General features: G+C 37.8%; 1 protein-coding gene across 1 annotated transcript; it reads right to left on the reverse strand.

Moving 5' to 3' along the window:
• Positions 1–369: 369 nt before the first annotated feature.
• On the reverse strand, positions 370–10,897 carry LOC105442816 (COP1-interactive protein 1-like). The gene is made up of 3 exons (XM_030978475.1): positions 10,759–10,897; positions 8,005–8,066; positions 370–3,818 (listed from the first exon to the last, which is right to left on the reverse strand). Exons 1-3 carry the CDS (start codon positions 10,881–10,883, stop codon positions 1,846–1,848), a joined length of 2,160 nt encoding a protein of 719 aa, XP_030834335.1. The 5' UTR covers positions 10,884–10,897; the 3' UTR covers positions 370–1,845.
• Positions 10,898–12,873: the final 1,976 nt, after the last annotated feature.

Below are 12,873 nucleotides of genomic sequence, written 5' to 3' on the forward strand. Positions count from 1 at the left end.
GCCATAAGTAGCGTGAATGCAAGAGATACACACAATATTGTAAATTGTTGGCTTGATTCATGTTGTTCATGATAATAATAATAATAATAATAATACATACGATTTATAAGGCACCAAATCCACTTTACAATCAAATGCTCAAGGCGCAGCTGTGCAAAAGATGATGTTCATGATAAATATATACAAAAGTACAATAGGAAATATACAGACATAAAAGTGGTAATCAATTATAAGCTAAATTAAACAGATATTTCTTAAGATTGTTTTTGAACACTTCACCATAACTGCTAATTTTTGATCCTTTGTGGCAGAGTATTCCATAATGAAGGCCCAGCATGAGCGAAGGTTCACTCCCCACTTTGTTTTAACCCTGGCAATAACAAGGAAGCCAGAGTTTTGAGAACGTAGCTGTCTAGAGGGAATGTAAGGCTTAATCAAGCCGATGTTGTACTGCGGATTAGAGCAATGTATACAGTGAAATAATAACAAATTAATTTTGAAAACAACACGTTCTTCTACGGGCAACAAATGGAGTGATTTGAAAACTGGTGTGATGTGACTGTACTTGTTGGAGAGGTTCACGACACGAGCAGCAGCATTCTGTATTTTTTTGTAATTTCTGGAGTAGGTTGTGAGGCGAACCAAACAAAAGGCCATTACCAAATTCCAAGCGAGATTAGATTAAAGCATGAGTAATTTTCTCAGTGGCAAGTACGGTTAAGATATTTACGAACTAAACCTAATTTAGTGGGCGCGCAGTTGCTAGCGTCAAACAACGTTGAATGAAGCGTGTATGTTTATGAAAATGTTGTGATAATGACAAGAAAACTATTAAATTAATAGATGAATAGGTAAATTAATAAATACGAAAATAAAAAAAAATCGAGAACAGTGCTCAATGTACAACATGCCCATACTATCAAGAATCACGTATGCACAGCTATGGCAATTTACACGGATTGATCTGAATCCCCTTAAATATGTGTTTCCTTTAAAATGACCAAGATTGAATTTTTGTTAAGGTAATGTTTTAAGCCTCCAAATCCAATTTTGTTTAAACTCGAATATAGAGTTTATAAAGGTTTGGAGCAGATTGATCAACAAAGCTTTAAGAGACATAAACTTCATCATTAAGAATAAGTCGAAGTGAAAAAATAATTTTACGAAAAAAGGTCACAAAAACTTTTCCAACTTTATTGGCAACAATGTTTAAAAGTGTATTTTCCTGAAACACATTGTATAATAATGATATCGTAGTTTTAGTTAGACCATGTCATTAGATTAAATTTGAGCTGTGCTTTGCCATATTTAACCACAAAGGAAATAATACATGTAAACTAAAAATATAAATGAAATATTTGTTGCAGCTTGAAAGAGTAATAGCGAAAAATGATTAAGATTGTTCTCCGACATCTCGCAACGTACTTTCCTTAATAGCCGCCCCAAAGACCACTTCTACAGGGCAACCCAATGTTTCTAAGGACGCGCCCTCACTTACAACCCTTTCCTTACCGTATTGAAAACAGTTTTTATTTCGTCCTTTTTTGTTGGCTTCCTTGGTACATTTTCCCAGTCAAGTAATTCTGTTGACACTTGCCCTCTTTTCTCCCGAATTAGATTTAGTTCCTTACTTGCCTCCCTTACTGCATTTTCTTTGTTTTGAAATCCGTTACTTGTTTCATTTGGTTTTCGTTGCACCTTCCTTTTTCTTCAATTAAAAGCCACAAGTCCTCATCCCACCTTTATCTTTTCAGCTAACTTGACAAAAATAGTAGCGAAAAAGTGATTAAGAGTGTTCTTCGACATCTGTCAACATTCTTTATTTAGCTGCCTAAAAGTCCCCATCTACGTCCAGTGCATTTCATCTGAGGACGTGTCCTCACGTTCAGCCCTATCTTTATCGTATTGAGAATGTTCTTTATTTCGTTCCTTTTTTGCCTTCCTTGTTTCATTTTCCCAGTCATGTAATTCTTCTGCCGCTTGCCCCTTTTTCTCCTGTATTTGTTTTAGGTCCTCGTTTCCCTCCCTTATTGAATTTTGCAGGTCAACTAATTCAGTTGCTGCCTTGCTTACGTCACTCTTCGAGCCCTCTAATTTACGTGACTCTTCCTCTTGTTTCTCCTGTATTTGTTTCAGTTCCTTGTTTGCCTCCGTTATTGCATTTTGTAGGTCAAATAATTCATTTGCCGCTGCCTTGCTTACGTCACTCTTCCAGCCCTCTAAATTACATGACCTTTCCTCATGTTTCTCCTGTATTTGTTTTAGTTCCTTCTTTGCCTCCCTTATTACTTTTTTCATGTCTGATAATTCACTTGATACCTTGCTTACATCATTTGTCCAGCCCTCTAATTTACGTGACACTTCCTTTTTTGTCTCATGTATTTCATCTAGGTTCTCGTTTCCCTCCCTTATTGAATTTTGCAGGTCAACTAATTCAGTTGCTGCCTTGCTTACGTCACTCTTCGAGCCCTCTAATTTACGTGACTCTTCCTCTTGTTTCTCCTGTATTTGTTTCAGTTCCTTGTTTGCCTCCGTTATTGCATTTTGTAAGTAAAATAATTCATTTGCCGCTGCCTTGCTTACGTCACTCTTCCAGCCCTCTAAATTACATGACCTTTCCTCATGTTTCTCCTGTATTTGTTTTAGTTCCTTCTTTGCCTCCCTTATTGCATTTTGCAGGTCAAATAATTCATTTGCCGCTGCCTTGCTTACGTCACTCTTCCAGCCCTCTAAATTACGTGACTCTTCCTCTTGTTTCTCCTGTATTTGTTTCAGTTCCTTGTTTGCCTCCGTTATTGCATTTTGTAGGTCAAATAATTCATTTGCCGCTTCCTTGCTTACGTCACTCTTCCAGCCCTCTAAATTACATGACCTTTCCTCATGTTTCTCCTGTATTTGTTTTAGTTCCTTCTTTGCCTCCCTTATTGCTTTTTCCAGGTCAAACAATTCTTCACTCTTCGAGCCCTCTGAATTACGTGACTCTTCCTCTTGTTTCTCCTGTATTTGTTTTAGTTCCTTGTTTGCCTCCCTTATTGCTTTTTCCAGGTCAAACAATTCTTTTGATGCCTTGCTTTCGTTACTCTTCCAGCCCTCTAAATTTCGTGACATTTCCTCTATTTCCCCCTGTATTTGATTTAGGTGATCGATTCTCTCCTTTATTGTATCATCCCAGCCACTGATTTCTAGTGACTGTTGCTCACTTTTCTGCTGCATTTGATATTCTGCCTCCCTTACTGCTTTTTCCCTGTCATTTAATTGTTTTGCTGTCTTCCTTAGATCACCCTCTCGGTCCTTTAATTCTTGCTCTTTTTTCTCATGGATTTGCTTTTGTTCCCTTCTTGTCCTCCATGCATTTTTCTCGGTTTGCAATCCTCTACGTGTTTCTCCTAGTTCTTGTTGCGCCTTTTTTATATTTTCGTTGAAAGACTGCAACTCCTCATTTTTTCTCCCCAGATTTTTCTGAATTGCATCAACATCACTTTCAATTTTCTTTCGTTCACATTTTTGTACGCTGATATTTTCTTCGCATGTGGCTAGCTCATCCTCTTTACAACTAAGCTCGTGTCTAAGTGTACTTATAGTTTGATTAAGTATTTGGATGCGACCTCTTGCTTCTTTCTTCAGCGTAGCCTCATACTGGTGCTCCCTTTCCCTCTGAGTTTGATTTCCTGGCAGAGAGCTTGCCGTTTGGACGTCCCCTGGAGAAACTGTGAGAATATGATCATTGCATATGCACTCTAGGAAAACATTCAACAGCTGCTGAAGACAAGATTTATCGGCCTTCCCGCTAACCTCTATTTCTGTAGGGCTTGTCCGTCCTGAACATGAAAAGAATAACGTTGTACAGTAATTGACCTGGAAGTATTGCATTTCAGACTGGTACCTGCAGGGGATATATTATCGATTAATGTGTAATTAGGTGGAAACCGTTAACATATGTAATTTAAACATGGGGTGAAAGCTAATTCATAGAGTCCTATTCCTTGTGATGCAGAGTCAACATAGTCTTAAGAAAAAGGAATTAGGTCAGTCCATTTCACTACACAAACCTTTTAACTCTACCCTTTTCAAATTGGCATACACTTGGATTAAGTGTTAAATACAGATTGTAAATGTGAAATTTTACGTTTTTATATGGTGGCCCTGAAGGGACATCGCGAATAGACTAAATCGTGAAAAATATGCGATAAAATTCACGATATCGTCAATTTTATCGCATATTTTTCACGAAGAAATTCACGAAATTGACGATATCGTGAACTTTATCGTGAACTTTTCACGATGATATTGACGATATCGTGAATTTTATCGTGAAAAGTTCACGATATAAAGTTCACGATATCGTCAATTTTATCGTGTACTCTATCGTGTACTCTATCGTGTACTCTCCTGACGGGCGCTTCGTAAACAAAACCAGCCCTAGCTGGGGGAGACAGAGAGAAGGAAAAAAGGGAAAGGGAAAGAGAAGATAAAAGGAAAGAAAGAATAATAAGAAGAAAAGAGGGAAACGGGGGGGGGGGGCGAAGGGCTCTTGCCTCCTCCTCACTCCCCCCCCCCCCCTCCCCGCCAAAAAATAAATCAGAGAGAGAGAGAGAAGGGAAAGGGGAAGGGAAAGAGAAGATAAAAGGAAAGAAAGAAGAGGAAGAAGAAGAAAAAAGGAAAACGGGGGAAGGGCGAAGGACTCTTGCTCCCCCCTCCCCCCGCCAAAAAATAAATCAGAGAGAGAGAGAGAAGGGAAAGGGAAAGGGAAAGAGAAGATAAAAAGAAAGAAAGAAGAGGAAGAAGAAGAAGAAAAGAGGGAAACGGGGGCAAAGGGCTTTTGCCTCGTCCCCCCGCCCCCCGCCAAAAAATAAATAAGAGAGAGAGAGAGAGAAGGAAAGGGAAAGAGAAGAAAGAAAGAGAAAAACGAAAAAGAGGGAGAATAGGAAAGAAAGGAAAAGAAAGAAAAGAAAGGAGGCAAGAGCCCTTCGCCCCTGTTTCCCTCTTTTCTTATTCTTTTTCCTCTTTCTTTCCTTTTATATTTTCTTTCCCTCTCCCTTCTCTTTCCCTTTATGGCGGGAGGGGGGAGGGGGAGGTAAGAGCCTTTCGCCCTTCCCCCGTTTCCCTCTTTCCGTCTTCTTCTTCTTTCTTTCCTTTAATATTTTCTTTCACTTTCCCTTTCCCTTCTCTCTATCTCTCTCTCTCTCTCCTATTTATTTGTTGGCGCGGGAGGGGGGGGGAGAGGCAAGAGCCCCTCTTTTCTTCTTATTCTTCTTCCTTTCCTTTTTTATTCTCTTTCCCTTTCCCTTCTCTCTCTCTCTCTCTTATTTATTTTTTGGGCGGGGGGATGCAAGAGCCCTTCGCCCCCGTTTCCCTCTTTTCTTCTTCTTCTTCCTCTTCTTTCTTTCCTTTTATCTTCTCTTTCCCTTTCCCTTTCCCTTCTCTCTCTATCTCTTATTTATTTTTTTGGCGGGGGTGGGGAGGGAGGAGGAAAGAGCCCTTCGCCCTTCCCCCGTTTCCCTCTTTCCTTCTTATTCCTCTTCTTCCTTTCCTTTTTTATTCTCTTTCCCTTTCCCTTCTCTCTCTCTCTCTCTTATTTATTTTTTGGGCGGGGGGATGCAAGAGCCCTTCGCCCCCGTTTCCCTCTTTTCTTCTTCTTCTTCCTCTTCTTTCTTTCCTTTTATCTTCTCTTTCCCTTTCCCTTTCCCTTCTCTCTCTATCTCTTATTTATTTTTTTGGCGGGGGTGGGGAGGGAGGAGGAAAGAGCCCTTCGCCCTTCCCCCGTTTCCCTCTTTCCTTCTTATTCCTCTTCTTTCTTTCCTTTTATATTTTCTTTCCCTTTCCCTTCTCTCTCTTATTTATTTTTGGCGGGGGGGGGGGAGGAGGCAAGAGCCCTTCGCCCTTCCCCTGTTTCCCTCTTATTCCGCTTCTTTCTTTCCCTTTCCCTTCTCTCTCTCTCTCTCTCTCTTATTTATTTTTTTGGCGGGGGGTGGGGAGGGAGGAGGCAAGAGCCCTTCTCCCTTCCCCCGTTTCCCTCTTTCCTTCTTATTCCTCTTCTTTCTTTCCTTTTATATTTTCTTTCCCTTTCCCTTCTCTCTCTTATTTATTTTTGGCGGGGGGGGGGGAGGAGGCAAGAGCCCTTCGCCCTTCCCCTGTTTCCCTCTTATTCCTCTTCTTTCTTTCCCTTTCCCTTCTCTCTCTCTCTCTCTCTCTCTTATTTATTTTTTTGGCGGGGGGGGGGGGGGGGGAGGTAAGAGCCTTTCGCCCTTCCCCCGTTTCCCTCTTTCCTTCTTCCTCTTCTTTCTTTCCTTTTATATTTTCTTTCCCTTTCCCTTTCCCTTTCCCTTCTCTCTCTCCTTATTTATTTTTTGGCGGGGGGGGGGGGGGAGTGAGGAGCAGGCAAGAGCCCTTCGCCCCCCCCCCGTTTCCCTCTTTTCTTCTTATTATTCTTTCTTTCCTTTTATCTTCTCTTTCCCTTTCCCTTTTTTCCTTCTCTCTGTCTCCCCCAGCTAGGGCTGGTTTTGTTTACGAAGCGCCCGTCAGGAGAGTACACGATAGAGTACACGATAGAGTATACGATAGAGTACACGATAAAATTGACGATATCGTGAACTTTATATCGTGAACTTTTCACGATAAAATTCACGATATCGTCAATTTCATCGTGAAAAGTTCACGATAAAGTTCACGATATCGTCAATTTCGTGAATTTCTTCGTGAAAAATATGCGATAAAATTGACGATATCGTGAATTTTATCGCATATTTTTCACGATTTAGTCTATTCGCGATGTCCCTTCAGGGCCACCATATTTTTAGCCCCGTCAGTTATTAGAATAGAGATATCCTACCCTGGGAAAGGTCTCTCCAAAAATCTTTTCAAATGGGTGAGGGGATTTATGGGCTTGTTTCACTATTATATGTTTATAACATAATTCAATCATATTTAAAATATGATAATAAACATTGGACAATACTTTCATGCCAAATGGGGGTGTAGTCGCATACACACATTTGTGATGCCTTTTATTCACACTAAAAAAAGGGCTCCTGGGTTACAGTCTAACTTGTCACTCTGTCTGCACTAGAGAACCCAATGATGTCCCTCTCCCTACCATCCTTCCAACTCAATACTCCCTGATGCAGGACATCAACATTCACATTAGCGCATTTGAGAAGATGCTAAAGAAGATTTAGCCATGTGAATTAAAAGGCCCTGACAACATTCCTTCTTTTCTTCTGAAAAAGTCTATTGTAAAGATGTTCTATGTGCTATTCTTGCTCATATATTCGATCATGCAACCCAAAGTGGTCAGCTTCACTACGACTGGAAAAAGGCCAACATCTTCCATGTCTTAAAGGAGGGGGACAAAATCAAGACTGGTAATTACCGGCCAATATTCCTCAACAAGCCTGTAAACTACTGGATCACATAGTCGTACTGGATTAGAAGCTTTCTGTTAATATATAATTCATCTATTTCATTTTCAGTTCTAACAGGGTATTCAAGTCTCTGGTAATAGGTTAGCGCACCATAACCCTTGTATACCAAAGTCAGGACAATTTGAACTGAGTAAGTTTAAACCCCTCATGAATGATTTGACTCTGAAAGTCTCTCCGATTTTCTTTTGACAAACCTATATCAATTAAAAAAGAACAACCCAATTACTTTGATAGGTCGTTTAAAATAGATGAACATCTGTTTCGATGTTTCATATATGGCTTAGGTTTGGAGGTGTTTTTTGTCCATTTAGAGAACAAAAGAAGGAGAAATAATCGGCAACTGCAAGAGACATAAATTGTATTGTAGGGATTTGTTTAAACCAGGGATCGATAAATTACATTTCGAGTGAAATAGGGTATTCAAATAAAAGTTGTTTAATTGAATATTTGGCTCACTATTGGTTACTTGGATTTTCTTTTGTAAATTAGGTACTGCGACATAAGATAAAAATATAATAAAAGTATCTAGGTAACACGATTTCTATGAATATTATCATTAGGGTTTAATCAGGTAGATACGCACCGTTTACAATCTCTTCGAATTCTGTGAAGTCGCCATCGGTGAAATTTGGAGGAACCCCATTCCTGTAAATGATACCACACAAATGGAAATGAACAGGGTGATACAATAATATAATAGTAGAGCCTTGTATAGCGCTCATGTCTGGCACAGTGCCTCCGTCACTACTGGTGCTCCATCGTTATTACTCCTGATTTGCTTTAGCACATTGTTAATTGAATAATCCAAACCCACAATGCTTTGTTTTGTTTTAATAATTATTTTATTCATCATTCTGTTAAAACCCATGGACACTGATTGTAGTCTTGTGGGTAAACATGTTGCCATTAGTATGAAGAAGCCATGGTAGCTGACATCGGAAGGGAAATAATAAACAACAGCACATATTGGGTTGGGTGAAGTATAATAAGCTGGCCTCGATCATAGCTGGTAGAAGGTTTATGATGAGCATAAAAGGCAAGATCCATAAGGCTTGAGTGATTGTATATTGTTAAGAAACTTTGAATGTGAATACAGAAGAAGGTATCATGAGGAAAACTGAAAAACCATGATATGGAAGATGTGTTGTGTAAAACTGTCTCGGTTAGGATGGTTTGGTTTTATTTTCCGTATAAAAACATATATTCATATAAGAACTTAGGAATAATGATAATTACTTAAAAGGAATACAGAAAGATCGTTCTATTCAGAGCCATTGATTCAATGTCTCCGTTCTTCCTAGAAGTGAAAGACAGAACACAGATGAGCAAATGGAAATGATAAAAGTGTAATATACTGTAGTGAACAGAAAGCAGTAATAATAAGGATGCTTGAGACAAGGGGTGGGGGAGGGAGTGTCATGGCGCGATATCCAGTTGGCCCTCGTAAGAGGGGAAATGCGGACTTTACTAAAAACAGGGTGCATGTTGATAGGAAGCAAACGGATGCTTCGCGGACACAGTATATTAAACCTACAAATTCATAATAATCGTATTGACCAGGGCCACCATATAAAACACCTTGATGTTACAGTAGACTCTGAATTAAAGTGGAATGCTCATATTGTAAATGTTTGCCACAAAAATGAATAAGATGTTTAGCTTTCTTGGAAGGCTAAGTTTTTTTTGGAATAATCCAGTCTGAAGATTTTGTACAAAGCATTTACTTTACCACACTTTGATTATGCTGATATAGTACGGTCCTCCGGGAACAAAACACAGTTGAATATGTTAAAGAAATTGCAAAATCGTGCTGGAAGAACAATTTTGGAAATTAGTGTTTTAGACATTCAAAAGTGGAAGACTTTACATAATCACCAAATCAATCACATTTATTTGTTGATGTACAAATTCTGCATGATCAAGTTCCACATTATTTGCAGGAGAAATTTATTTTTAAACAATTAGAATACTGCTTTAGAAATGGAAACAAGGTGAACGTATCTAGGCCAAATACAACGAAATGCAAACGTACTTTTCTATATCGTGGTCGTAAATTTTACAATGACTTACCTCTCAATAATCGAAAATTAGATAACTTTGGATTGTTTGAGAAATAATTAAAATGAATACCTAAAGAATATCGAATACGCTTTTCATTTCATGTTCTTCATTCGCTTTTTTGTAGAATAGTCCTTGTAAAATATTTCAGTCTTTTGTTTCTTTATGTGTTGTGATGTTAGAATTTGATATCTGATGATCGTAAAGAAACCAAACCATGTACTCAACCAAACCATACACATTTACTAATAGAGAATATATCTACTCCGAGAGTTTGTTTCCTCGTGCAAGTATCTTGACATAGTTTTAAACGAAAATTTAAGCTGGATCCTATATTCTAATGAAAATTCGTCCAATTATTATACGACGCCTAGCAGGATTGTTTGATAAACCTATCATATAATGCCATTTAGATGATTGTGATAAGTATATGGAAATGTAGGGGTCACGAACTTACGAAATCCTAAAATGTCTACAATAAAGTGCTTAAACTCGTTTTAAGGAAAGACTCCAGATTTTCTTTTAACCTGTCGTTTCTACTTTTGATTTAAGATACCATTTAAGAAAGATTTAAAAGAAAAATGAATAACGATGCCCCTAATCTTATGTATTATTACACCAAAATCCATTGTACGTTTTTTTTAAAAGCACATCCCCATGTAAAGTACCAGTCCTATTTCACTATGAAATAAATATGTGTCATTCGTCTTCTTGTAACAGATGTTGAGTAACTTTGTATCATGGGAAATATGGAAAACAATAAACTGAAAACTGAGATACTCAATCCATAATTTCTCAGTACCTTAGGGCCTAACAAACTACGAAACGCTATAGCACAGGAGGAAGAAAAACGAATAAAGAATATATATTTTGTAAAATAAAAGACATCATGTTTTCTACGTAGGAGATACACAACGTCGCAGGGGGGGGGTACTTATCATTGGAAGGAGAGCCAAATATATTTTCAAATTATTTACTTTTATTTACTTTTATTTACTATTGTTAATTTTTTTGGGGGTAAGTATAGCAATTTTTACTTTTTTCCTTCTTGTTCAGGTTAATAATGCCTATTATTTTTAAATATTTTTGTTATTGAAGGGATTATTTTTCCATATGTTTTTGTTTTGCTATTTGTGTTTAATACTGGCTTTTGTTTGTACTACAAATAGTATATTTTTATTGAGTTCACGATGAACACCAGCTTAGGCTGAAGCGAGTTACCGTGATTAAATAAATGAAATGAAATGAAAGGTACACGAAATAATGACAGTTTACTTACCTGTAAATGAACACGGCACAGTGTATCAACTCCGATGATGGATTGAAACTGGTAATGGACGTGGCTTCAAGTAGCTCCCAGACATCTAAAAGATACCAAACGATGTGTTTTATATTTTGGCACATTTCAACGCAATTATGTCATGGAAACAACTTTAGAAAGGTAAATTCAACAACTGAATATAAATCATCCGTCAGGGAATGAGCAAGTAGCGTTGCCAGTTTATCCTACCAATATACGTAAGGAGTGGGGCACTAATACAAATGTCATGTGGTACAAATACACTAAAACATGAACTAAAAATAATAACAGGAAATACTTATTCATACATTTACTTTAAAACCCCAAAACAGGCAATAACCGATATTCATTACCATCATCAAAATCACCAAAGTTAGAGAAACTATTGGAATAAACTAAAACATCGAGAATTGGGGAGGGTGACACGCCTTGACCGGGAGATGCGCCAGTTGTTATGCAGGTAGAACACATGACTTTAATAACAAGTCTAGCCTCACAAAATGAATGCCATCTCTTTCACTGTCAATCAAATATACCCCCTCCCTCCTAAAAAACATACTACTACTACTACTACTACTACTACTACTACTACTACTACTACTAATACTTATTCCATTACTTCTACTCCTACTAAAATTACTACTACTACTACTACTACTACTATTACTAACACTACTTCTACTACTACAATAATATAAAAATACAAACAAACAAAAACAACACAGGAGCAAAATTCCGGAATAGCATGGCAAGATCACAAGCGACTAATAATGCTATGGTAATACATTCAACAAATATTAACTTTACCGTTTAAATTGACGTTTATGTCCCTTCACCCTAAAAGGCCTGCCTGGGACAAATTGAAAAAGAGTGGCAACAATCTGGCCAACATTGCTAATCAACATTAGGTAGATAGGCCTACTTTAAAATGTCTTTCTACTGAAACCAAACTTGCAAACAACGGAACTACGTTAACATTACAAGACCGTATCCAATAACCAGCCTCCTATAACATCAGTGACTATTCAACTTTCTATTCTTATAGACACTTTGGTAATGGAGGTGGATTTTCGATGTATATTTCCAATTTGCAATTATATAAATTAAGACGAAATATAACCTTCAAATAAAATTATATTGATTCGAAAGGTGTAGAAATAAGCTTGCATAACATAAATTTTATGAAAATATGTACGATCTATCGGCCTCCTAATTAAAAATTGGACACATTTTAGAATAACTAAGAAGAGCTAATAAGGATGATCAAATCAACAATACTGTTTGTGAAGCAGGGGTGTAAGGATATACTGCTTACCCATCTCAAAGGCCAGGGCGTTTTTAAAGTTGTGATTAGGATTGTACACGGGATACATGTATATGTTTTGGATAAATCTTTACATATTGTAGTTATACTCACCTGCTTTTTGCTGGAAGATTAGAAAATCTGCCTCATCTTTCAAATCTTCTTCGCTTAGGGTCTTCAAAAGGGTCTTTCTTGTCGACCCCTCAGCGCAAATGATGAGTTCAACATGGATTTTGTCTTTACCGTTTTTCACATCGATTCCTGCACATTTCACCTTCTTAGCTTTAATTGTCACTGTTTTTTTGTCGCTGTTATCTTCACTAAGTTTTGTGGTCGTCTTGGAGGGTTTTGCCTGCACTTTAAGAACTTTAGGTCGGTTTGGCAAAAGTCTCATGAAGGACTCCATGGTTTCGGCCACATGTTCATCATTCATAGGATCACCAGCTTCACAGAATAGGACATGGGCGGAACACTTACTTACAGTGGGTTGTTTCTCCTTGAAACGTTTCTCGAGCTCTTTGGATCTCTCCGCCCCAGTGACAATGACTGCAACATGATCACTACCTGTAGAAATGAAAGGAAACAATTTACAACCAGTACACATTGCAAGATTTCAACCACAATATATTACTGATTGAACTGTGCCTAACTTGTAAGAAAAACGTCCCGTTATCCACTAATTTTTGGGTTTAATGTTTGTGAAATCAATCCTTCTTTATTATTGTATAGTTTCGTCCTATTTATCATACACTGTCTGAAAAAGGAGTATACAGCAAATATGTTGAAAACAG

This window comes from Strongylocentrotus purpuratus, unplaced genomic scaffold (genome assembly GCF_000002235.5).
Source record: "Strongylocentrotus purpuratus isolate Spur 01 unplaced genomic scaffold, Spur_5.0 spur5_contig_812, whole genome shotgun sequence".
NCBI lineage: Eukaryota > Metazoa > Echinodermata > Echinoidea > Camarodonta > Strongylocentrotidae > Strongylocentrotus > Strongylocentrotus purpuratus.

Bases quoted from the DNA above. Each gene is read 5' to 3' on its own strand.
- LOC105442816 (XM_030978475.1), bottom strand. From the start codon at position 10,883: ATGTGCCAAAATATAAAACACATCGTTTGGTATCTTTTAGATGTCTGG. The intron at 8,067-10,758 runs GTAAGTAAACTG...TATCATTTACAG, and splicing joins TGTGCCGTGTTCATTTACAG to GAATGGGGTTCCTCCAAATT. The intron at 3,819-8,004 runs GTGCGTATCTAC...TTTCATGTTCAG, and splicing joins ATTCGAAGAGATTGTAAACG to GACGGACAAGCCCTACAGAA.